This window comes from Galeopterus variegatus, unplaced genomic scaffold (genome assembly GCF_000696425.1).
Source record: "Galeopterus variegatus unplaced genomic scaffold, G_variegatus-3.0.2 Scaffold1223, whole genome shotgun sequence".
Lineage (NCBI taxonomy): Eukaryota > Metazoa > Chordata > Mammalia > Dermoptera > Cynocephalidae > Galeopterus > Galeopterus variegatus.
The window spans coordinates 33,061-59,499 of record NW_007727334.1 but is presented as its reverse complement, the minus strand read 5'-3'; the positions used below and the strand labels follow the sequence as shown (position 1 = coordinate 59,499).

General features: G+C 41.1%; 1 protein-coding gene and 3 pseudogenes across 1 annotated transcript in view; 1 reads left to right on the top strand and 3 right to left on the bottom strand.

The window, feature by feature from the left end:
* Positions 1–16,641, top strand: part of VAMP7 (vesicle-associated membrane protein 7) — a 33,438-nt gene extending 16,797 nt beyond the window's left edge. The window contains exons 5-8 of the mRNA XM_008575696.1: positions 620–710; positions 2,999–3,066; positions 12,785–12,877; positions 14,748–16,641. Coding sequence (XP_008573918.1) covers positions 620–710; positions 2,999–3,066; positions 12,785–12,877; positions 14,748–14,816 — 321 coding nt within the window. The 3' untranslated portion in view covers positions 14,817–16,641. The remainder of the gene's footprint in view (positions 1–619; positions 711–2,998; positions 3,067–12,784; positions 12,878–14,747) is intronic.
* A 4,162-nt stretch (positions 16,642–20,803) lies between these two features.
* On the bottom strand, positions 20,804–22,549 carry LOC103592840 (annotated as a pseudogene).
* A 239-nt stretch (positions 22,550–22,788) lies between these two features.
* Positions 22,789–23,924, bottom strand: LOC103592838 (annotated as a pseudogene).
* The window catches only part of LOC103592837, a 5,509-nt pseudogene continuing 2,926 nt past the window's right edge, over positions 23,857–26,439 (bottom strand).

Sequence of the window (26,439 nt, the reverse complement as noted above, 5' to 3'; positions counted from 1 at the left end):
TAATAATTTCAAGATATGTATTATCACCAGTGCCTTAGATTCTAGGTCCTGCTAGAAGCCAATGAAAATAGGATGCGTGCTGTGATCTCATCAGATACAAGCACAGATGTTAAGAAGCTGGGCCAGCCCCTACCTTATCATATCCAAGAAGTGGGGAATAACTTGGGGTACCCTTTTCCTGTCCTGTCCCCCGCTGCCCCACCTTCAGTGTTTTTTTTCCTCTTTCTTTCTTGTCTAAGCACAGATTATATATCCCCTACCTCTCCCCTAAGAGTCTCAGATGTATACAAGGTTACTTCCAAAAGTTCATGGAAAAATGAAATTAAAAGATAATGTAAATCTTTCCATGAACTTTTTGAAGACCCCTCATATTTGATATAATACATATTTCTTTATTTTATTTAAAATAAGGTGATATTTTTGTACTATAATGATTATATTTCATGTAAAGGATTTCTTATTCATATTTTTCCCTAGGTATGTTGACATTTTTCCAGTGAAGTAACATAGAGACATAATTTTATAGCATTCCTTGATGTAAATTGTCATTCCTCTTGTTTTTGTTTTCCTTTTGTAAATAACATTTGGGTACCATATGTTAAAACTTACTCTCTTATAGAAGCATCACTCCGAGAATAAGGGTATAGACAAAGTGATGGAGACTCAAGCCCAGGTGGATGAACTAAAAGGAATTATGGTCAGAAACATAGGTATGTTTCATGGCATAGTTTCATGTATGTGGGCAAAAATGATAACAAATTACTCAATTGGGACAAAATTATTCTAGAGAGGCTGAAACAGCACTTCTTATTCTTACTATTAGAAGCTATTTGTCAGCTGACAGATGGAGGTTACTTACCTGTGACTGTCTGCTTGTATGAATGGTTTCTTCTTAGTACTTGTTACTCTTCTGCATTCTAAATTTGTTAGTTTGCTTAGCAAAACTAATTTCCAAGAACCTTATGATAGCTCAGCAATTTAGAATTATTTAATCAGATTTGGCCAGAGATAACCAGATAGCAGATATCATCAGTAAATGCTTAAAATATAACTACTTGACCTCCCTAGGAAGTTTGCGGCTCTTGATTGAAAGAGGGAATTGGACCCAAAAGCTGACTGTTGTATTCTTCAAAAGAATAAACTATGTTATAATTTCCATCTAATGGCCTATGTTTATTTTGTGAAGAACCTGTTTAACATATTAAAATAATCCAGAAAAAGTGCATCAGGTTTATTTTTTAATTGATTTATGCAGCGGAATTTAGATTTAAGATGATGCTAGTTCTTTTAAGAGCTCCAGTTCTCACAGTGTGGTCCCTGGACTAGCAGCATCAGCATCACCTGGGAACCTGTTAGAAATGCAGATTCCTGGCCCCACCCCAGACCTACTGAACCAGAAACTCTGAGTGTGGGGCCCAGCACTCTGTTTTCACAAGCCCTCCAGAGGATTCCAATGTGTACTTGTTTGAGAACCACACTTCTAAATACATCTAAGGGTAATAACTTTTATAGAACTGAAAGAAGGGCCGGCCTGGTGGCGCACTGGATAGTGCGCCGCTTGGGAAGCGCGGCGGCGCTCCCGCCCGAGGGTTCGGATCCCACATACGGACCGGTTCCCGCTCACTGGCTGAGCGAGGCGCGGGAGCAACACCGAGGGTTGCAATTCCGTTGCCGGTCCCTGGTCCGGTACGGGGGCAACACTGAGGTTTGCGATCCGTTACCGGACACGGAAAAAGACAAAAAAAAAAAAAAAAACTGAATGAAAATGTTTACATAATTGTTCTATGAGATATTTAATTTAGACATTGTTAACTTTAATAAATGTTAACTTATTTATAATCTTGGACTATTACAATTACTTTTACATTTATTTTAGAACAGTTACAAATTATGGGAAGACATTTTTAAAAATTTACTTAGTTTCACCATCCTAAAGATTTGTTTCCATTTTCTTTCCTTTTAATTTTTATCCACATATATAGATACATAGTTATAATCATAATCATAGGCAGTATAATATAGTTATCAAGATTTGGAGTCATATGTGCCTGAATTTTGAGTCTTGATTTCACTTTCCACCTGCTGTTAGCCCTTGAACAATCGTCTCACCTTTCTGAGCTTAATTTTGTAATCTGCAAAAAGGAGATGGTAATAGAACCTAAGGTTATGAGGATAAAAGGGGTAATATATACAAAGAACTTTGTACAGTGGCTGGCACATAGTAAGAGGTGAATAATTAATTGTCAGATAATATTAGTCCACTTTATGCTCATTGGTTATATCATTGAATTAATACATCATACCTAACCATGTCCTTATTTTAGACACTTAGTTACTTTAGAGCAGTGTTATTCAAAGTGCTGTATTACAACTAGTTAAGGAGCTTGCTGATGACATAAGTTGCTCTGGTCTGATCTAATTAGATTTGGGCTCCATTGTAGGGCAGTCTTGGAGGCTTGCTCTGATCCCAGGAGGGCTCTTCTTAGCTGTCTTTTTCCCTGGTTCTCTGTTAAACTTCTAGTTGGCCTATAGTTTAGCTTGTTTTCATGAATCTACTAGTCTCATTTTATTTGCTTACCTCCATCTCTGTTTTTGACAGCACCCTTAGGCTTGAACTTCTCTATACTCTGCTCAGGGGTTTACAAACTATGGTCCTTGAGTCAAGTCTGGTCTGCTGCCTGTTTTTCTACATAAAGTTTCATTGGAACATAGCCATGCTTATTCATTTACTTATTAATACGTATGACATAGTTGAGTAATTGCAACAGAAACTGTATGGTTCACAAAGCCTTAAATATTTAGTATCTGGCCCTTTAGAGAAAAAACTGCCAACCTCTACTTTAGTTGATAAGCTTTACTAAAATCTGATAATACTTTAAGGTATAAGAACTTCTGTAGTAAATAGAGCTGTCAAGAATCAGATTTGGGTTAAAATGAAGAGAAAAATAGCAGATTTGTAATATAAAACATTTTTTTTCTATTTTCTCAATGTTTTCAGATCTGGTAGCTCAGAGGGGAGAAAGATTGGAATTACTGATAGACAAAACAGAAAATCTCGTGGATTCAGTAAGTATATCTAACGTAATAGGGAAATGCTTTAAATTCAATACTTTAGTGTTTCTTTTTTCCTTTCTTATCTCCATGATGTGATTACATTGTGATAATGAGGATAACAGTGAGGCATAGAAAAAGGGCCGTGATCCATTAATAGCCTTTAAGGAAGTTTTGGTTTGGAAAACATACTCATACAGAAACACTTTTATAAAGCCTTGGATTGATACCTACATAATTTAGTTCACCTGCACCGCATATACCAGTCTTCTCTATGAAGCTGTAAAACATGAAACAAGTAAATGTGCAGGCCAGTTATGACCCAGTATGAATCCTGAAAACTGGACAATTCACTTTCTTGCTTACAATGATAGCTTGATCTTTTCTTGTATCAAGCAAGAGGCTTGGATTTGGAAGGCCCAATAAGCCTTAAAGGACACAGTGTGTCCCTGTGAGCTACTTATGCTACAGTTACATGTGTCGTCACATTTTCCATGTGGTTTGTGGGTTTTGAGATCAGATGCTAGATATATGGTGAACAGAAGGAGGGCAGAGGTCAGTTACAATCTGGGTCTACACAATTACAAATTTAAATGCAGAGTAGAAGTTTACACCCTGAAATAGATCATGATTGATCATGTTCGTTGTGACTGGCAGCTAGACTGTAGTGGTTAAGAACATGAGCTCTAGAATAATGCTGCCTGGATTTGAATACCACCTCTGCCACTTACTAGCTGTCTCAGGAAAGTTACTTAATTTCCCTGCGCCTCAGTCATAATCATCTGTAAAATGGAGATATACCTACTTCATAGTGTTTTGAGGATTAAATGAGATAATGCATGCAAAGTGCCTAACAGTATATGGTACATGGTAAGAGCTATTTAAATGTTTATTACTATTGTTAATTTTACAAGGACTTTTGTTTTTTTGGTGGGGGGTGGGAAGCTGGCTGGTACAAGGATCGAATGCTGGACCTTGATGTTATCACCACTCTGCTCTAAACAACTGAGCTAACCATCTAGCCCCTTTACAGGGAGATCTATTAACACCAGGTCCTAGGAGGATGTGCAGACTGCTACTGGGTTTTGTAGCAGTTCATAAACAGTTTTTTCATCAGAGCATGTGGTAATTGGAAGAAGGGTGGTACCATACAGGCAGTCAAAACAGCTGGGTTCTAAATCTCACTTTGTGACCTACTGCTGGGGGGCAGAGTGCAAAGAAGTATCTGATCCCGGATCTGCAGACCAACTTCTTTGATACTAACCATCTATCTCTTAGCTACTCTTAATACCTAAATATTACTCCATTTAGTTGGAATGGTCTGTGTTTGACCAGTACTAGTATAGTATGTACTTTCTAAATAAAAGTTTTCTTTATTTTGTTGACTACATGACCAGAATAACAAAAGGTACTAATGAACAAAAAGTTGTCTCTCTTCATGACAGAATAACATATATGCAGTAAAGTGCATCAAGTATAATATTTTTAAGTATACAGCTCAATTTTTAAAAAATTTTTTGTTGAAGCGTAATTGAGTACACATATTTTGGGGGTACAGCATTGACTGCTATCACCTATGTACAACATGTGTTGATCAAATCAATATTATTAGCACATTCATTATTACAAATCGTAATTATTCTTTATGCCCCTTACCAAATCTCTCCCCAACCCCCCTTTCCCTCCCCCCTCCCACCTCTAGTAACCAAAGATTGTATTTTTTAATCTTATTTTGTTTTTTTGTGTTTTTTTTTTTGGTGGCTGGCTGATATAGGGATTTGAACCTGTGACCTTGATGTTACAAGGCTGCACACTAACCAACTGAGATAACCAGCCAGCCAGTTGTATTTTCATTTTTAATCCACTTTGACAATTTTGGACTTTTAGTTAGAGGATTTAGTCTGTTTACCCTTTCTTGTCCTTCTTTGGATTCATAAATATTTTTTTTTTGTTTCATTTTTTCTCTGTTGGCTATTAGTTATGCATTATTTTAAATTTTCTCTTAGTGGCTACCCTAGATACTATGCATCCTTGACTTCAGAGAGGCTATAATAAATTACTATTCCACTTTCCAGACAAAAGGATGTTACAATACTTTAATTCTATTTTTCTGTCTGACATTTTGGGATATTATTCTCATGTATTTTTATTGTATATATATGTATTGAATTCTACAATATATTGTTTTGTTTTGTTTTTTTTTTTTCCTTTTTTGTCTTTTTTCGTGTCCGGCAACGGATCGCAACCCTCAGTGTCGTGCCCGTACCGGACCGGGACCGGCAACGGGATCGCAACCCTCGGTGTTGCGCCCTCACCTCGCTCAGCCAGTGAGCGGGAACCGGTCTGTATGTGGGATCCGAACCCTCGTTGGGAGCGCCGCCGCACTCCCAAGCAGCGCACTGTAGCAGTGCGCCACCGGGCCGGCCCTCATTTTTTTTTAATGGATAAGTAGTATTCCATTATGTATATATACCACATTTTTCTTATCCAGTTGTCTGTCATTGGACATTTAGGTTGGTTCCATATTTTGGCTATTGTAAATACAGCTGCGATGAACATGGAAGCGCACATATGATGATTTCCATTCCTTTCGTTATATACCCAGAAGTGAGATTGCTGGATCATATGGTAGTTCTATCTGTAGTTGTTTCAGAAATCTCCATACTTTTTTCTATAATGGCTGTATTATTTTACAGTCCCTCCAGCAGTGTAGGAGGGTTCCCTTTTCTCCACCTCCTCACCAGCATTTGTTGTTCTCTGTCTTTTTACTACTGGCCAATCTAAGTAGGGTGAGATGATATCTCATTTGGTTTTGATTTGCATTTCCCTGATGGTTAGTGATGTTGAGTATTCTTTCATGTACCTGTTGGCCATTTGTAGGTGTTCCTTTAAAAGATGTCTGTTCAGATCCTTTGCAACAAAAGACCACAAATAGCCAAAGCAATCCTGAACAAAAAAAAATAATAATAATAAAGCCAGGTGCTTAACACTACCTGACTTCAAATTATACAACAATGCTATGGTAACCAAAACAGCGTGGTACTGGCATAAAAACAGATACTGTCATTGACCATCACAACCATCTCTGGCCTTGGGACTTCGGGACTTACACCAGCAGTTGATTTTGGTATATGGCACGAGACTTAAGTATAAGACCTGAAACCATAAAACTACTAAAAGAAAATATAGGGGAAACACTTCAGGAAGCAGGACTGGGCAAAGACTTTATGAATAAAACCCCAAATGCACAAGCAACAAAAGGAAAACTAAACAAGTGGGATTATATCAAACTAAAAAGCTTCTGCACAGCAAAGGAAACAGTCAACAGAGAGGAAAGACAACCTACGGAATGGGGGAAAATATTTGCAAACTATGCATCCGACAAGGAATTAATATCCAGAATATATAAGGAACTCAGGACTTCACAGTTAAAAAAAAAAAAGAAAAAAAGAAAAGAAAAAAATTTTATCTAATTGAAAAAATGGGCAGCTCAATTATTTTTGACATGTTTATACCCATGTAATCACCACCCAGATCAAGATATAAAACATTTTCAGCACCCCAGAATGCTGCCTTATGACCCTTACACTTAACAATCTTGGGTAACCATGTTTCTATCACCATAGGTAGTATTTTGTGTGTTCTTAAAATTTGTAGAAATGGAATTATATGTTACATACTCTGTGTCTTTCACTTACCATTATGCCTGTGAGATTTATCCATGTTGTTGATTGTAGTAATAGTTTATTCTTTTTTGTTTGTTTTGTATTGTCCAATTGTATGAATCTACCTACCACAATTTTATCTGTTCTCCTTTGTGGTGCTTTATTTCTGGATTCTCTATTTTTGTTCAATTGATCTGTATGCCTGTCTTTATGCCAATACAACACTGTGTTGATTACTGTAGCTTTATAGAATTCTTGAAATTAGGTAGCGTAAAGTCCTCCAACTATGTTCTTCTCTGAGATTATCTTTACTCTTTTAGGTCCTTTGCAATTCCATTTATGTTTTAGAATAAGTTTGTTATTTTCCATCCCTTAAAAAAACCCCCAAAACCAGAAACAAAAACCAGCAACTTGTATCTTTGATTCTTATTGCATTTAATATATAGGTCAGTTTAGGAAGAATTGTTATCTTGACAGTATTGAGTCTTCCTATCCATGAACATGGCATATTTCTGCTTTTGCATAGTGTTTTTAAAATTTTTCTCAGCAGTGTTTTGTAGTTTTTGGTATATAGGTCTTGTACATATTTTGTTAAATTTACTCTTAAGAATTTCATGTTTTTGTATTCTATTGCAAATTTTTAAATCTCATTTTCCAATTCTTTATTGCTAGTCTATATTCCTAGCTAGAAATAAAATTGATTTTTCTATATTGACCTTGTTTGTATCTTTCAACTTTGCAAAATTACTTTTTAATTCTGGTAGCTATTTTTGTAGATTCTTGCCTTTTATTTCTTTTCCTTGCCTTGTTGTACTGGCTAGAACCTTCTACACTTTGAATATAAGTGGTGACAGTGGACATCCTTGCCTGTTGACCATCTTATGGGGAAAAATTCAGTATTTTCACTGTTAAGTATGTGGTTAGCTGTAGATTTTTTATAGGTACCTTTATCAGATGGAAGAGTTCACATTGATTCCTCATTTGAGATTTCTATTCATGAATTTTATCAAATTTTATCAATTTACTGAAATGATTATATGATTTTTCTCCTTTATTCTGTTAATATGGCAAATTGCATTGATTTTTGAATGTTTAACCAACCTTGCCTTCTGTACGGTGATGACGTATTATCCTTTTTATATAGAACTTTATTGGATTTGCTATTGAAATTTCAGGAATTCGGGGTCTATGTCCATAAGGGATATTGGTCTGTAATTTATTTTTCTTTTTAGGGGTTGGTATCAGGGATATGCTGGCCTCATCAAACAAGTTGGGAAGTGTTACCTTTCTATTTTCTGAAAGAGTTTAGGTACTATCAGTATTATCCGTTCCTTAGATGTTTGGAAGAATTCACCAGTGATGGAGTTTTCTTTATGGGAAGATTTTAAATCTGCCATCTTACTATTTGTTTCCTATTTATCCCATCTTTTTTTTGTTCTCTTCTCTCTCTTTTTCTGCCTTCTGTTGGATCAAGTACTTTTTTTTCTAATCCCATTTTGCCTCCTTTGTCAGTTTACTAGTTCCAGCTGTTTGTTATTTTTCTGACTGCTCTCTGGTTTATAATATAAGTCTTTAACTTATCATAGTTTGCCTTCAAGTAGTAGTATTCCACTTCATGAATAGTATAAGAACCTTACAGTAGTATGCCTGGCCTTTTTGCTATTGTTGTCATGCTTTTATTTACACATATACTATAAACCTTACAATACATTGTTACTGTTTTTCTTTAAGCACTTAATTATCTTATAAAGAAATTTAAATAGTAAGAAAAAAGTATTTTCTATTTACCCATGTAATTACAATTTCAGTGCTCTTCATTCTTATGTGTAGATCCAAGTTTCCATCTTGTGTCATTTTCTTTCTGACTGTAGGACTTCCTTTAACATTTCTTGTAGTGCAGATCTGCTGGAAATGAATTCTTTCAGCTTTTGTATGTCTGAAAAGTCTTTATTTCACTTTCTTTTTTTGCAATATATTTTCCCTGAGTATAGAATTCTAAGCCAACAGGTTTTTTCTTTCAATACTTTAAAGATGTTTCTTCACTGTCTTTTACATTGCTTCTTTTTTTCTTTTGTATTGATTATACATATTTGGGGGGTACAGTGTTGACCCATTATTTGTATGCAATATGTGAAAATTAAGTCAGTATTATTAGCATATTTATTATTACAAATCATAATTATTCTTTCGGCCCCTTACCCAATTTCTCCCTAACCCCTTTCCCCAACCCCTTTCCCACCTCTAGTAACCGTAAATCTGTTCTCTCCTTGTGCAAGTTCAACGTATTATTGTTGTCTTCCTTCTTCCCTCCCTTGACCCCTTCCTTCCCTTCCTTTCCTTCCTTTCCTTTCTTTCTTTCCTCCTTTCCTTCTTTCTTAGCACCCACTTATGAGTGAGGACGGGCTGTGTTACTCTTTCTGTGCCTGGGTTATTTCACTTGACATAATTTTCTCCAAGCTCATCCATGTTGCTAAGAATGGCAGAATTTCATTCTTTTTTGTGGCAGAGTAGTATTTCATGGTGTGTGTATACCACATTTTTCTTATCCAGTCGTCCAGCAGTGGACATCCAGGTTGGTTCCATATCATGGGTATTGTAAATAGAGCTGCAAGGAACGTGGGAGTGCAGGTATCCCTTCAACATGATGCTCTCCATTCTTTTGGGTATAATCCGAGCAGTGGATTGCTGGATCATATGATAGTTCTATATGTAGTCGTTTCGGAATTCTTGATACTGTTTTCCGTAATGGCTGCTCTAACTTAGAGTCCCACCAACAGTGTAGGAGGGTTCCCTTTTCTCCACCTCCTCACCAGCATTTGTTGTTCTCTGTCTTTTTGATAATAGCGAGTCTAACTGGGGTGAAATGATATCTCAGTGTGGTTTTGATTTGCATTTCCCTGATGTTTACTGATGTTGAGCATTTTTTCATGTACCTGTTGGCCATTTGTATGTCTTCCTTTGAAAAATGTCTATTTATCTCCTTTGCCCATTTTTTATTTGGATTATTTGGTTTTTTACTGTGAAGTTAAGTTCCTTGTGTATTCTGGATATTAATCCCTTGCTGGATGCATAGTTTGCAAATATTTTCCCCCATTCTGTAGGTTGTCTTTCCACTATGTTGATTGTTTCCTTTGCTGTGCAGAAGCTTTTTAGGTTGATATAATTCTATTTGTTTATTTTTTATTTTGTTGCTTGTGCTTTTGGGGTTTTATTCATAAAATCTTTGCCCGGCCCTACTTCCTAAAGTGTTTCCCCTATGTTTTCTTTTACTAGTTTTATGGTATTGGGTCTTATACTTAGGTTAATCCATTTTGAGTTGATTTTGGTATATGGTGAGAGGTGTGGGTCTAGTTTCATTCTTCTGCATGTGGATGTCTACTATTCCCAGCACCATTTATTGAAGAGGCAGTCTTTTCCCCAATGTATGTTCTTGTTGCCTTTGTCAAAGATCAGTTGGCCGTAAGTATGTGATTTGATTTCTGGGTTCTCAACAAATTAGATATAGAAGGAAAGTGTCTCAACACAATAAAAGACATATGACAAACTCACCACCAGTATCATCCTGAATGGGAAAAAGCTGAAAGCTTTTTCCTTAAGAACAGGAAAAAGACAAGGATGCCTACTCTCACTACTCCTATTTAACATAGAATTGGAAGTAGTAGCCGAAGCAATCTGGCAAGAGAAAGAAATAAAGGGCATCCAGATTGGAAAGGAAGAAGTCAAACTGTCCCTGTTTGCAGATAACATGATTCTATATATAGAAAAACCTAAACACTTTACCAAAAAACACTTAGAGCTGATAAACAATTTCAGTAATGTTGCAGGATACAAAATTAACACACAAAAATCAGTAGCATTTTTATACTCCAGCAGCGAACTAGCAGAAAAAGATATGAAGAAAGCAAGTCCATTTACAGTAGTCACCAACAAAATAAAATTACTAGGAGTCAATTTAACCAAGGAGGTGAAAGATCTCTACAACAAGAGCTTCAAAACACTAGTGAAAGAAATTAAACCAGGACACAAGAAGGTGGAAAGACATTTTACATGGTTTCTGACAAGAATTCTGCTGTCATTCTTCTATACGTAATGTGTCTTTTTTCCTCTGAGTGCTATTAAGATTTTGTCTTTATTCTTGGTTTTAAGAAATTTGGTTATAATATGCCTTGGTGTAGTTTTCTTCATGTTTCTTTGGCTTTGGATTTATTGAGCTGTGGATTTCTAGTTTTCATTGAATTTCAAAAATATTTCTTTCCTTCTAGGACTTTAGTTACATGTGTTTTATTTAAGCCACTTGAAGTTGTCCCACAGCTCACTGATAGTCTGTTAATTTTTTTTTTCAATCTTTTTTCTCTATGTGTTTCATTTAGGATAGTTTCTATTTCTGTGTCTTCAAGCTTACTTGTCTTTTCTTCTGCAGTTTGTAATCTGGAACCACAGAAGACTCTGATATCCAAAGCAATACCTTGAATACCTTGAGCAAGAAAAACAAAGCTAGAGACATCACATTTCCTGATTTCAAAATGTATTACAAAGCTACAGTCATTAAAACAGTATGGTACTGGCATAAAAACAGATGTGTAGATCAATGGAAGAGAATAGAGAGCCCAGAAATAAACCCAGGCATATACGATCAACTGATGACGCACAATGGGGAAAAAGGGTAGTCTCTTCAACAAATGGTGTTGACAAAACAAGATACCTACATGCAAAAGAATGAAATTGGACCCTTTTTCAATATATGCAAATCAATTAGCACATTAATATACATACACTTCCATATACAAAAGTCAACTCAAAATAGACTAAAGATGTAAACAACCTAAAACTGTAAAACTCCTCAAAGAAAACATAAGGAGAAAATTATGTTTGTGAGATTCATTTGTGACATGTAGATTGTTAACTGTGTAAATGTAATAGTAGATTGTAAATTGACATTGCTGTACAGTATTTCATTGCATGACTCTACCACAATTTACAAGTATAGTTGATGGACATTTGGGTACTTTCCAGTTTGAGGTTTGAAAAAAATGCTGTTAAAAATGTCTGTGTATATGTCTTTTGGTGAACTTCTGCATACATCTCTGTTGGGTATATACCTAGGAGTGGAATTGCTGGTTTTGTTGTTTGCTTGCCTTTTTGTTTTAAAATGCTTTTGTCCTGGTGGGAATGGTTCAGTAGATGTTGAGAAATTGATGATGCAGAAGAAAATTGATAACTGAAGGAATGAACTTCTGTGGGTTTTGACCCTCACACAAGTAAATACATACCTTCCTGTGGAAATCAAACAGGTTCTTATAGCTCAAATTCCCAGGATTATACTGGGCAGAATAGGCAAATGTGCTTGCAACCAGCTGGCTTAGGAGCCCCTCTTACTGGAAGCATAGAAAGGAAAATGCTTTTCTACTAGCAGGAAGAACCGCTTCTGGTGCTCAACATCATGTGTGTTGCTACAGTGTAGAAGAAAAAAGAGGGAAGACTTTCCAGTAGGCTCATACTGCTTATGATAGGCCTGGCATAGTTCTGCTTTGGGGAACTGTTGATTATGAGTGGCAAGTATCTCCTTGTAAAGAAATGGAAGGGGTCAAGAACTGTATTAGTCTGTTTCTGTTGCTTATAACAAAATAACCGGAACTGGGTGATTTATAAAGAATCTGAGACTGGGAAGTCCAAAGTCCAAGGAATGCATCTGCTGGTGGCAACAGTGACCCAGGGGTCTCACGTTGCAAGATGGTGGAAGCAGAGAGAGAGATAATTCCTCATGCACTCTTCTTTTAAAGCCATCAGAACCACGGCCCTGACGACCAATATTAATCCATGCACTCGGCATGGTCCTAAAATCAAATCACCTCTTCAGGGCCCCACCTTACAGTTACCATAATAGGATTTGCCACCCTCAACAGTAACAGTGAGAGTTAAGCAAACATTGGGAACACAGTTCAGTCAATCCACAGCAAAAACAATGGGACTTAAACAGAATTCATGAAAATAAAATTTTTGTAGGATATTACTGCAAATAATTTATTCATTTAGTGCCAGGGATTAAACAATTCATGCTTTTTTTCTAGTCCGTCACCTTCAAAACTACCAGCAGAAATCTTGCCCGAGCCATGTGTATGAAGAATCTCAAGCTCACTATCATCATCATCTTCATATCAATTGTAAGTTTTTGTCCTTTTATTGTATGATTTTATTTTTCAATCTGTAAGAAATTAGGTGCTGGAATTCTTTCTCAGTGATGAACATTCTGAAATGAGCTACATACAAGTATATCTTTCAGTGGTGAAACACATGACCAGGCAGTGGCTTTCCTATGAAGTCACTATGAAATATCTCTATTTAAACCCCTCCTCCTTATTGAAAATTCTTATATGTAAGGAGACATATAAAATTGACCACATGGAAATAGTTACTGTTAATAAAAATAATATTTCTGTTCATATGTAGTGATTTAATTATTGTTATTTTAAAATTATAATTTGTATTTTAAAATTTTTAATTTCTAATATGGTAAATATATAGATAGTTAGAATAGTTACCGTGGCCTTGAATGTCTCCTCACTCAGTATTCTCATTCTGGGCTCCTGACCTTAGCTTCTTTATTCTTTGGTCTGGGAATTTAGATTCATTTATGCAGCTGAATTATTGTTAAATTCAAATTATATTTACTGAATACTTATTACATGCAGAACACTGCTCTAAATGCAGTATCAATCTTTGCCAAAAGGTGTTGTCACCTAACATACTGTACTTCAGGTTGAAAAATCTTTATTACAGCTGTGGCAAATGGTAAAGTTTACATTTGTGGAATATGTATGAGGACACTTCAAAAAGTTCATGGAAAAATACAATTAAAAGTAATATGACTCTTTCCATGGGCTTTTTGAATTACCCTTGTATGTGTTAGTATATGTGAATGTCACGTGAGTAGTTTAACCTATTTGTTAATAACCAGAATTTTCTCTAACCCCTCACCCTCTGGTAACATTTGTACAGAAGTGAGGGAAAACACTTGGCTTATTTTGGAGCAGGGGGCATGTAATTCATAAATGCATTTTTTCCAAGTATGTGAATAATGAAACCCATCACTTAATATCTCAAGAAGTTGTAATTAAAGCAAATTAAAATGACTAATTTAATATAGTGAATCTAATGCTTAAAATAAATCTATTTTTTGGAATGTAATAATGCGAACAAGTAGATGCTATTTTTAAAATATCATAATATAAAATTACAACCTTAGAATAAAAAGCTAACATATCTATAATAGAACCAGCATCAGCATTATTGCAGTGCTACTTGCATCATCAGCTTTTCTTTGATTTGGTAATCATAATTATTGTGCCATTATCCCCTGAACAGTTTATAGCAATATTGTTGCTCATAGATAATAGAGATGTAGAGTCTCTACTCATACTTTTTTCATATATTCTTATCATCCTAATAATGAAAAATTAAATCCATATGTAAAATCTAAAAATATAGTTAAGAATAAAATTAGACTTCAAGGGAATTATTCTTATTTGTGATCTTGATGACTTGTTAATGATGCATCAGTAAGAGTTGCTCATATAACCTCAATTCTACCTAGTTACCAGTGAAGAGCAACAACTCCACTGCTCGCTCTCCTACCAAACAAAGCATAGTGGAATTGCAGTAGGTGAGAGTTATATCAGAAAGGATCTTTTTTTTTTTTTTTTTTAAAAAGATGACCAGTAAGGAGATCTTAACCCTTGACTTGGTGTTGTCAGCACCACACTCACCCATTGAGCTAACCGGCCATCCCTATATAGGGATTCGAACACGTGGCCTTGGTGTTATCAGCACCACACTCTCCCAAGTGAGCCACGGGCTGGCCCATCAGAAAGGATCATTTTAACTCTGCTTCCATCTTTGAAAGTAGTTGATTAGTATATTGCATTACTACAGAACTGCTATTCTAATGGAATCAGAACTATTTCTTAATAGGGCTTTCCTTTCCTTTATATATTATTTAGTAGCTTATGATAGAATCCTTCCTCCTCCTTCCAGGTGTTCATCTATATCATTGTGTCACCTCTCTGTGGTGGATTTACATGGCCAAGCTGTGTGAAGAAATAGGAAAAAAAAGTTATAATTAACCAGGGATATGAGAGAACAAGGAGTTAAAAGCGATTCATGTGACTCAAGCCTTTCACTACTGACAGGTGATGTCTACCAGTCTCTTCAACCCTCTTCTCCCTTTTTCTTTTTTGTAAATCTTGTTCTATGCCTCCAGATTTATCTTTGTCCTACCAGTATTCCAGTGAACTTCAGATTGAACTATTCATTGCAGCAGTAGTCTTAAAAAGGCTTTTGTTTGTGTCTTTGGTTTGTTGTTATCTACTTAGAGAAACATTTTTGTTTTAAATTGCACAATGCTGTCACCAAGGTGGAAACCACCAGTCTTATGAGCTGTCTACTAGGACTATGGAGGAACTTTATATGTGCACACAAAAGTATTTAAGGGATGGATAGTATTGCCGACATCTCATATTAATGTCTTATTAAAGAGTGTTAGGTGCTTCAAAACTATAAATGGAGAATAGTTATTTAGGAAACTATAATTGTTGGTGCTGCTTGTTTCTAGGAGCCCAGACAGATAAAGTATTAAACATTTATATTCCAATCAGATGGGGAATATTTTGTTAGCCCATTAGAAGCACACAGAATTATCCTTGTCCTCCTAGTATTTGCTATCAGGAATAAAGTTTAGTTTGCTGATCATTCTCAACATAATAGACAGCTTGATATTTTCTGTTTCCCCATTGCAGTTGATTTGAGAAGATGATGGTTTAAATATTATTGAAAGTTGTGGGGTTTTTATATTTTTCTCTTTCTTCTGTGAATATTTAGGACAATTGTTTGTTAATAGAATGGGTAGTGGAGGGGGTGGGGAGGCAAATTCCTCTGACTCCCCAAAGAAAAAGAAAGGATCCACAGTGGATGTGCTGGCATTTTAGCTGTACAAAGGGAGGTAGTGTGGGAAAATTTTTTTCAATCCAGGAAAAGCTTAAACCGAACACAGTTAGCAGTCAACTCCAAGGTTTGGGTTTCATTCCTGTTGAATAATAATTTGAGGATCTTTTTGGTTTAATAAATTCTTTATTTTGCCTAATTTCGAAGAATTCATCTGTGTAACTTGAAAGAGAATAGACGCTATGATGTATAGAAATGATACAAACCAGTTTAACATCCGGTTAACTGTAGTGTAAGAAAATTGGACTGTAATCATACTGTTTTGGCTACTCTGGCATTTGTTATCTAGTATGTACTTTTGGTGTGTATCTCAAAGGAAGACATTTGCTGCCCTAATTCTAATTGCATTTATTTATCAATAAGTGCCATTAAAGAGAAGTTATATTACATTTTACTCTCTTCCCAATGAAAGAACAAATTATTCTATAGAACCTGGCCACCTGTTTAGCCTAGTCATGTGCCTTGAATATATATATGTGTCCTATAAGCTGGCTCATGGTGACTGTTCTTCCATCTAAAACCTTTCAATTCATGCTACCTGATTCATTTATTTGACATGTTTCTTAAGCCCACTGCAACCCGTTTCTTGTGGATCATGCATAGCACAAATGTTTTTCCAGTCTTAATCAACACTAATGCCTTTTAATTGCATCAGGATTTCCTGGTGGAAAATACATTTGTCCCAGAAAAAAACATTTGGCATTTCTGAATAATAATTTCCAAATGTTTTTAATCCAGAGAAAAAGGCTTAAATCTTATTTCCCTTTCTTATACACACCTGAATCAAATTGATGTGCATGTTTTAGGGATCAATTACTTAACTGTTCCTTGGTCTATTTATGTATAAGAATGCTTTTTAAAGCACATGTCTTATTTTAAATAATGCACAAACTGAAGACATTAATAAAATTTAAGAGTAATACAATGAGTTGCTTGTTGTAGAAGTTGTTCCTAATTTTGGAATTAATTTTGGAACTAATTTTGGAATTAAATTTGGAATCTAATTTTTTTCTTATGACATTTTGCCATAGTGTACAGAAGAAAAGTGTTTTACTTATAAAAAATATATTAAGAAGTATTACCTGGAGCCTTTCAGTGAAGATCTATAGCATATTCTCAGGTGTGTAGAATTTCTCCAAAACCAAAAGACACAAAAGAACTTAAAAAAAATATGTGTAGGCCATGCTGAAACCAAGGAAAGATCCTGGAATGATCACACAGCCTTGAGAACTATCATCCTGAGCCCATGATTTAGACAAGACAGAAAAAGAACCCCAGGGATTGTCGTCCAATTTAGCACAATTCTGAAAAATTTAAAGTTGAACGGTTCTGAAAGAGATAGCTCAAAGGAAGGCGTAAGAGAGTGGGAGAGAATAATTCATTATAGCAAACAGAGTTACCTAAACAGAAGGATGAAGAGAAAAACAGAGGCAAAGATCAAGATAGAAAAAGCTAGGCCACAAGAAAACAATCAGACTTGGGGCCTCTGAACCTAGGTGGCTGAAGTCAGGTATTATAGAATGTTTTCATACAGGCTAAAGTAACTTAAAAAGAGCATACTTAAGTTCTCCCTAGGCTTCATTTGGGTTTTAACTGAAGTAAGTATGCATTATCTAATTAGACACTTAGAGAAAAAAAAAATCATTATTTATTTGGTTGTTATAAACAAAGAAAGAAATGGCACCAGCTATTTCTACTTACTTCCAACCCATGGCCCCAATGTCAAATACTGTCACAATCCAAAAATTTTTTTAGGAGTGAGTGGATGTGGCTTGCTTTAGATACTGGTTTCTCCTTGCTTAACCGTGCTGGTACCTATCTTCCTTGGCCTCAAGATACACAAAGAAATTGGGTTCCTTGCCAGGCTATCTTGATGGAAATGAATATAAACGATAGTAGCAGCCCTGACCCACTGTTAGTACATTCATTTCTATCAACGTACCCTGGGAAGAACCCAATAGTAGCCCAAGACCCTACTACAGTGTGCTACATTAGAAGCAGGTCCATTTCTCGTAGCACCATCTCAAGAATACTAACCAAGGTGGAGGTGGTGGTGGTTGTGGTTGACCTATGTATCAGTTTGAACTCAGAAAAATGAACCAAGACAAGTATTATGAAAATGAAGAGTTTTAATATAGGATTCAGGCTTACACAAATGGGTGATAACTAGGGAAGTGTAAGCTGGAGGGAGGTACAGGGTATTACAGAAACACTAATTTCACTTGAAACATTGGTATAAGTAGACAGGTTGGAGCTTGCTAGAAAACCTGAGAATCCATTTATGGTTAGTTACCAAAGTGGTTATGTGAAGGAGTGAGGGGTTAGGGGTGACGGGTGAGGGTTAGAGGTTTAGAAGGTGAGTGTTAAAGGGTTAGAGGGTTAGAGGGTGAGGGTAAGTGATGGAGTTTGGATGTGTTGTCCCCTCCAAAACTCATGTGAAAATTTGATCCCCAATGTGACAGTGTTGGAAACTGATTCAGTCATGGGGGTGGATCCCTCATGAATGGATTGATGCTCTCCCTAGGTGGGGGAGTAGTTAATGAGTTCTCGCTCTGTTAGTTCCAACGAGAGCTGGTTGTTTATAGGACCCTGGCACCTCCCCCATCTCTCTCTCTTGCTTCTTCTTGCCATGTGATCTGCTTGTACCCGCCACTGCCTGCCACTTTCCACCATGAGTAGAAGCAGCCTGAAGCCCGTGCCAGATGCAACTGTCCCAGAATGGTAAGCCAAATTAACCTCTGTTCTTTATGAATTACCCAGTCTCAGGTTTTCTATCATAGCAACAAAAAACGGACTAATACAATGAGGGTTAGAGGGTGAGGGTGAGGGTTTATGGTTGGGTTGGGATGGGGTAAGGGTTAGGGTTTAGGTTAGGGTGAGGGTCAGGGTTAGCATCAGGGTTAGGGTTAGGGGTTAGGCTTCAGTGTTAGGGGTTTGGGTTAGGGTAGTGGGTTAGGGTTAGGGTTAGGGTTTAGTAGTTAGGGCTAGGAGTTAGGGGTAGGGGTTGTGGTTAGGGTTTGGGTTCAGGTTTTAAGGTTAGGTTTAGGGTTAGAGAGTTGGTGTTAGGGTTAGAGGGTTAGGAGTAGGGTTCGACAAGGGTTAGGGTTGGGGTTATGGTTTGAGTTATGGGTTAGGTTTAGGTTTGGGGTTAGAGGTTTACGGTTAAGGTTTGGGGTTAGAGGTTTAGGGTTAAGGTTAGGGGTAGGGTTAAGGGTTTGGTTTAGGGGGTTAGGCTTAGGGGGTTAGGGTTGATGTTTGGGTTAGGGATTAGGGTTAGGGATTAGTTTTAGGTTAGTTTTAGGGTTAGTTTTACGAATAGGGTTAGGAGATTTGTATTTTGGGTTGTTTGTGGTGGTGGTTACTGGTCTGGTACTATTTTCAAGGAGATTGTATTTGGGTTGTTGTTGCTGGTGTTGGTGGAGTAGGTACTGAGGAAGTCTTCTCTTGTACTGTCAGTTACTCCCCTGTCCCCAGAGGACAACTGCATTGCTTGTGAGGCACTTGCCAACTCCAGGTCTGCCTGTTGTTTTTCGGTGAACTCACCACCTCTCTCTCTTTCTCTCTCTCTCAAGAGCAGAATCTGATCAGAAATTGGCTCCCACGTCGAATGCTGTATGACAGTCACAGCCCTCAGGGGCAGAGGTCTTCAAGTCTGGGCCCACGGGCTGCCCATCTAGCCCCCTGGAGCCGTGCCTGGACAGGGCCTTTCTCACATGCGGCCCCCATGCCAGTCAGTGCCCTCGATGCTCGGAGCCCACCTGGCACAGGATCAGCAGCTTTCTCCCCAGTGCCCGCCAGCCTCCCACTGAAGACACAGTCTGTGCAGTGACCTGGTTTTCCTCTCTGTGTGAAGGTTCACTCCCGGGAGGGGACAGGGGCAGGAGGAGGAGGAGCAGAGGAGGGGGCGTCATCCCCATCTCCCCCCAGCTCCGCTGTGGAACCCTGGCCCTGGACACCAGCCTTTTATACCCCGTTCTATGCTCTCCAGCTTCAGACAGATCACAGTGGAATCCCCAAAATGTTACTCCCATAACTCCATCCATCTACGACCTCCTAGAGCATTCTCCTCCTGAGTCCCCGCCCAGATAGACTTGTCCCATGACTCCTTCCCTTCTCTAGGCCCCGCCTCCCTCTCCCCCATTCTAGAGAATTCATTTTACAAGTGGAACATTTGGGGCTGGGGGAGAGGACCTACCCGGGAGCATACCCAAATTATATGTCGGGCAGCCTCAGACCCAGACCCCAGTGGTCTCCCCCTGCCCCCCTCACGCTGTTTGCAGGAGCTGGAGGAGGAGTGTCCAAGAGCCCACAGCTGGGGAGGGCTCCGTCATTACAGGGTTTGGGCCCACCCCATCACTGAAGCCTTGCTCTGTAAACGTGCCCCAGATCCTGGGGCTGCACTTGCTCCCTCTGCTATGATGCCTGATACCTGGCCTGATGGCTGGACCCATAGAGAAGAGGTTGGGGCCTTGGGGAATTGGTTTCCTGACTCCTTTTCCTTGTCTCTTGAGTTCCCACTCGCATCCCTGTCTGGCTTCCGCCTTTGAGCCTACAGAGATGGGGGTAACAGGAGAGGCCAAAGGGGCACTGGTGGTGGCGGGCCCCTCCAGGCCTATCTCCATCTCCATCTCCTCCCCTGGTTCCCTCCCTGGGCCCGGGAGTGGATTTTCCATTAATTTAAGCAGGGCTTGGTTCCTGTGAGACCCGGCTGAGAGTTCGAGTTCTCCGTGGCCTCCTGGACTCTCCCACCTTCGGGACCCGGGGCGAGGAACACAGCCCCCACTGTGGGTTTGTGTGGGCCGACGTTTATTGAAACAACAGGTCAGAAGGACATGGAGGGGGGCCATGTGGGACATGGAGGGGACCCGCGCCTGTCCACAACCCCTAAGCTCTTAACTCCCGTCCCCAACATTTTCTGCCTCATCTCTGGGCATGAAAGTGGAAGGTGTGTTTGACCGGTTATATACGTCTCTACACACCTGGGAAGGCAAAAAGTCAAGAGACATTCTCTTGAGCCCCCTCACTACTGGGGCATGGAGATGTGTGGTGACCATACCACTCTGCTGTTGAGATACGGTTTTATTGCTGACTCACCTTCCCTTCTTAAAAACATAGGGCATCTCCCCTCTGTGTTTCCTCTGGTGTAGGATGAGGTATGACTTACGTCCAAAGCCTCTGTCACACTTCCTGCAAACATAGGGCCTCTCCCTTGTATGTCTACTCTGGTGTCGGATGAGGCTTAGCTTTTTGCTAAAGCCTTGTCCACACTCCCTGCAGACATAATCCTTCTCCCATGTGTGTCTCATCTGGTGTAGGATGAGGTTTGACTTATGGCTAAAGCCCCTCCCACACTCCCTGCAACCATAGGGTTTCTATGCTGAGTGTGTTCGCTGGTGTTGGATGACGACTGACTTACAGCCGAAGCATCTCCCACACTCCCTGAACACATAAGACTTCTCCCCTGTGTGTGTACTCTGGTGTGACATGGGGTTTAGCTTCTGGCTAGAGCCTCTGCCTCACTCCCTGCAAACGTGTGGCTTCTCCCCTGTGTGTGTCCTCTGGTGCAGGATGAGGTTTGGCTTTTGGCTAAAGCCTCTGCCTCTTCTCCCCAACGTAGGGCTTCTCCGCTGTGTGCGTCCTCTGGTGTAGGTTGAGGTTTGGATTCTGGGTAACGCCTTCCCTACACTGCCTCACTCGTAGGGCTTCTCTCCAGTGTGTGTTCTCTGGTATTGGATGTGGAGTGGCTTACGGCCATACTGTCTCCCACACTCATTGCAGAGAAAGGGCGTCTAACCTGTGCGTGTCCTCTGCTGTTGGATGAGGTATGGCTTTTGGCTAAAGCCTCTGCCACTTCCTCCAAACGTGTGGCTTCTCCCCTGTGTGTGTCCTCTGGTGTAGGATGAAGTTTGGCTTTTGGCTAAAGCCTCTGCCACTTCCTCCAAACGTGTGGCTTATCCCCTGTGTGTGTCCTCTGGTGTAGGATGAGGTTGTGGTTTTGGCTAAAGGCTCTGGCATTTCCTCCAAACTTATGGCTCCTCCTCTGCGTGTGTCCTCTGGTGTAGGATGAGGTTTGGCTTCGAGCTGAAGCCTCTGCCGCTTCTTCCAAACGTATGGCTTCTCCCCTCTGTGTGTCCTCTGGTGTTGGATGTGGAGTGGCTCACGTCCATACCGTCTCCCAAACTCTTTGCAGAGATAGAGCGTCTCCCCTGCGCGTGCCCTCAAGGTTGGGCTTTTGGCTAAAGCCTCTGCCACTCCCTCTAAACGGATTGCTTCTCCCCTGTGTGTGTCCTCTGGTGTAGTATGAGGTTGGGCTTTTGGCTAAAGCCTCTGCCACTTCCTCCAAACGTATGGCTTCTCCCCTGTGTGTGTCCTCTGGTGTAGGATGAGGTTAGGATTCTGGGTAAAGCCTTACCTGCACTCCCTCAAACGTAGGGCTTCTCTCCAGTGTGTGTTCTCTAGTGTTGGATGTGGGGTGGCTTATGTACATACCGTGTCCCACACTCATTGCAGAGATAGGGCGTCTTACCTGCACGTGCCCTCTGCTGTTGGATGAGGTTTGGCTTTTGGCTAAAGCCTCTGCCACTTCCTTCAAAAGTATGGCTTCTCCCCTGTGTGTGTCCTCTGGTGTAGTATGAGGTTGGGCTTTTGGCTAAAGCCTCTGCCACTTCCTCTAAACGGATGGCTTCTCCCCTGTGTGTGTCCTCTGGTGTAGGATGATGTTTGGCTTTTGCCTAAAGCCTTTGCCTCTTCTCCCAAACGTAGGGCTTCTCACCTTTCTGTGTCCTCTGGTTTAGCATTAGGGTTGGATTTTGGCTATAGCCTTCTCCACACTCCATGCAAACATATGGCTTATCTCCTGTGTGTTTTCTTTGGTGTTGGATTTGGACTGGCTTATATCCATAGCGTGTACCACACTCAGTGCAAAGTTAGGGCGTCTCCCCTGCGCGTACCCTCTGCTGTGGGATAAGGTTTGGCTTTTGGCTAAAGCCTCTGCCACTTCGTCCAAATGTATGGCTTCTCCCCTGTGTGTGTCCTCTTGTGTAGGATGAGGTTGGGGTTTTGGCTAAAGCCTCTGTCACTTCCTCCAAACGTATGGCTTCTCCCTTGTGTCTGTCCTCTGGTGGAGGATGCGGTTTGGCTTTTGGCTAAAGCCTCTGTCAATTCCTCCTAACGTATGGCTTCTCCCCTGTGTGCGTCCTCTGCTGTAGGATGAGGTTTGGATTCTGGGTAAAGCCTTCCCTGCACTCGCTCATACGTAGGGCTTCTCTCCAGTGTGTGTTCTCTGGTGTTGGATGTGGAGTGGCTTACGGCCATACCGTCTCCCACACTCACTGCAGAGATAGGGCGTCTAACCTGTGCGTGCCCTCTGCTGTTGGATGAGGTTTGGCTTTTGGCTAAAGCCTCTGCCACTTCCTCCAAACGTATGGCTTCTCCCCTGTGGTTGTCCTCTGGTGTAGGATGAGGTTTGGCTTCTGGCTAAGGCCTCTGCCACTTCCTCCAAACGTATGGCTTCTCCCCTGTGGTTGTCCTCTGGTGTAGGATGAGGTTTGGCTTCTGGCTAAGGCCTCTGCCACTTCCTCCAAACGTATGGCTTCTCCCCTGTGGTTGTCCTCTGGTGTAGGATGAGGTTTGGCTTCTGGCTAAGGCCTCTGCCACTTCCTCCAAACGTATGGCTTCTCCCCTGTGGTTGTCCTCTGGTGTAGGATGAGGTTTGGCTTCTGGCTAAGGCCTCTGCCACTTCCTCCAAACGTATGGCTTCTCCCCTGTGGTTGTCCTCTGGTGTAGGATGAGGTTTGGCTTCTGGCTAAGGCCTCTGCCACTTCCTCCAAACGTATGGCTTCTCCCCTGTGGTTGTCCTCTGGTGTAGGATGAGGTTTGGCTTCTGGCTAAGGCCTCTGCCACTTCCTCCAAACGTATGGCTTCTCCCCTGTGGTTGTCCTCTGGTGTAGGATGAGGTTTGGCTTCTGGCTAAGGCCTCTGCCACTTCCTCCAAACGTATGGCTTCTCCCCTGTGGTTGTCCTCTGGTGTAGGATGAGGTTTGGCTTCTGGCTAAGGCCTCTGCCACTTCCTCCAAACGTATGGCTTCTCCCCTGTGGTTGTCCTCTGGTGTAGGATGAGGTTTGGCTTCTGGCTAAGGCCTCTGCCACTTCCTCCAAACGTATGGCTTCTCCCCTGTGGTTGTCCTCTGGTGTAGGATGAGGTTTGGCTTCTGGCTAAGGCCTCTGCCACTTCCTCCAAACGTATGGCTTCTCCCCTGTGGTTGTCCTCTGGTGTAGGATGAGGTTTGGCTTCTGGCTAAGGCCTCTGCCACTTCCTCCAAACGTATGGCTTCTCCCCTGTGGTTGTCCTCTGGTGTAGGATGAGGTTTGGCTTCTGGCTAAGGCCTCTGCCACTTCCTCCAAACGTATGGCTTCTCCCCTGTGGTTGTCCTCTGGTGTAGGATGAGGTTTGGCTTCTGGCTAAGGCCTCTGCCACTTCCTCCAAACGTATGGCTTCTCCCCTGTGGTTGTCCTCTGGTGTAGGATGAGGTTTGGCTTCTGGCTAAGGCCTCTGCCACTTCCTCCAAACGTATGGCTTCTCCCCTGTGGTTGTCCTCTGGTGTAGGATGAGGTTTGGCTTCTGGCTAAGGCCTCTGCCACTTCCTCCAAACGTATGGCTTCTCCCCTGTGGTTGTCCTCTGGCGTAGGATGAGGTTTGGATTCTGGGTAAAGCCTCTGCCTCTTCTCCCAAACGTAGGGCTTCTCCCCTGTGTGTGTCCTCTGGTTTAGCATGAGGGTTGGATTTTGGCTATAGCCTTCTCCACACTCCATACAAACATATGGCTTCTTTCCTGTGGGTGTTCTCTGGTGTTGGATGTGGACTGGCTTACATCCATAGCGTCTCCCACTCTCACTGCAAAGTTAGGGCCTCTCCCCTGCGCGTGCCCTCTGCTGTTGGTTAAGGATTGGGTTTTGGTTAAAGCCTCTGCCACTTCCTCCAAACGTATGGCTTCTCCCTTCTGTGTGTCCTCTGGTGTAGGATGAGGTTTGGATTCTGGGTAAAGCCTTACCTGCACTCCATGCAAACATATGGCTTCTTTCCTGTGGGTGTTCTCTGGTGTTGGATGTGGGGTGGCTTATTTCCATACCGTCTGCCAGACACATTGCAGAGATAAGACGTCTAACCTGTGCATGCCCTCTGCTGTTGGATTTGGTTTGGCTTTTGGCTAAAGCCTCTGCCACTTCCTCCAAACGTATGGCTTCTCCCCTGTGTGTGTCCTCTGGTGTAGTATGAGTTTTGGATTCTGGATCAAGCCTTACCTGCACTCCCTGAAACGTAGTGCTTCTCTCCAGTGTGTGTTTTCTGTATGTGGGATCCGAACCCTCGGGCGGGAGCGCCGCCGCACTTCCCAAGGGACGCACTTGTCCTGTGCACCACCGGGCCGGTCCCAGTGTGTGTTTTCTGGTGTTTGATGAGGACTGACTTAACAGCCAAACCCTCTTCCACACTCCCTGTCAAAATAGCACTTCTCCCCTCTGTTTTCTGTGGTATTGAATGAGGTTTGGCTTCTGGATAAATCCTCTGCCTCACTTCCTCCACAGAGGTATTCTCCCGTGTGTGTTTCCTCTGGTGTAGGATGACGTTTGGCTTTTTGCTAAAGCCTCTGCCACACTTCTTGGAAAGAGGTATTCTCCCCTGTGTGTGTCCTCTGGTGTAGGATGAGGTTTGGCTTTTGACTAAAGCCTCTTCCTCATCTCCCAAACGTAGGGCTTCTCCCCTGTGTGTGTCCTCTGGTTTAGCATAAGGGTTGGATTTTGGCTATAGCCTTCTACACACTCCATGCACACATATGGCTTATCTCCTGTGTGTGTTCTTTGGTGTTGGATTTGGACTGGCTTACATCCATAGCGTGTACCACACTCAGTGCAAAGTTAGGGCGTCTCCCCTGTGCGTACCCTCTGCTGTTGGATAAGGATTGGGTTTTGGCCAAAGCCTCTGCCACTTCCTCCAAACGTATGGCTTCTCCCCTGTGTGCGTCCTCTGGTGTAGGATAAGGCTTGCCTTTTGGCTAAAGCCTCTGCCACTTCCTCCAAACGTATGGCTTCTCCCCTGTGTGCGTCCTCTGGTGTAGGATAAGGCTTGCCTTTTGGCTAAAGCCTCTGCCACTCCCTCTAAACGGATTGCTTCTCCCCTGTGTGTGTCCTCTGGTGTAGTATGAGGTTGGGCTTTTGGCTAAAGCCTCTGCCACTCCCTCTAAACGGATTGCTTCTCCCCTGTGTGTGTCCTCTGGTGTAGGATGATGTTTGGCTTTTGCCTAAAGCCTCTGCCTCTTCTCCCAAACGTAGGGCTTCTCACCTTTCTGTGTCCTCTGGTTTAGCATAAGGGTTGGATTTTGGCTATAGCCTTCTCCACACTCCATGCAAACATATGGCTTATCTCCTGTGTGTTTTCTTTGGTGTTGGATTTGGACTGGCTTACATCCATAGCGTGTACCACACTCAGTGCAAAGTTAGGGCGTCTCCCCTGCGCGTACCCTCTGCTGTTGGATAAGGATTGGGTTTTGGCTAAAGCCTCTGCCACTTCCTCCAAACGTATGGCTTCTCCCCTGTGTGCGTCCTCTCGTGTAGGATAAGGCTTACCTTTTGGCTAAAGCCTCTGCCACTTCCTCCAAACGTATGGCTTCTCCCCTGTGTGCGTCCTCTCGTGTAGGATAAGGCTTACCTTTTGGCTAAAGCCTCTGCTACT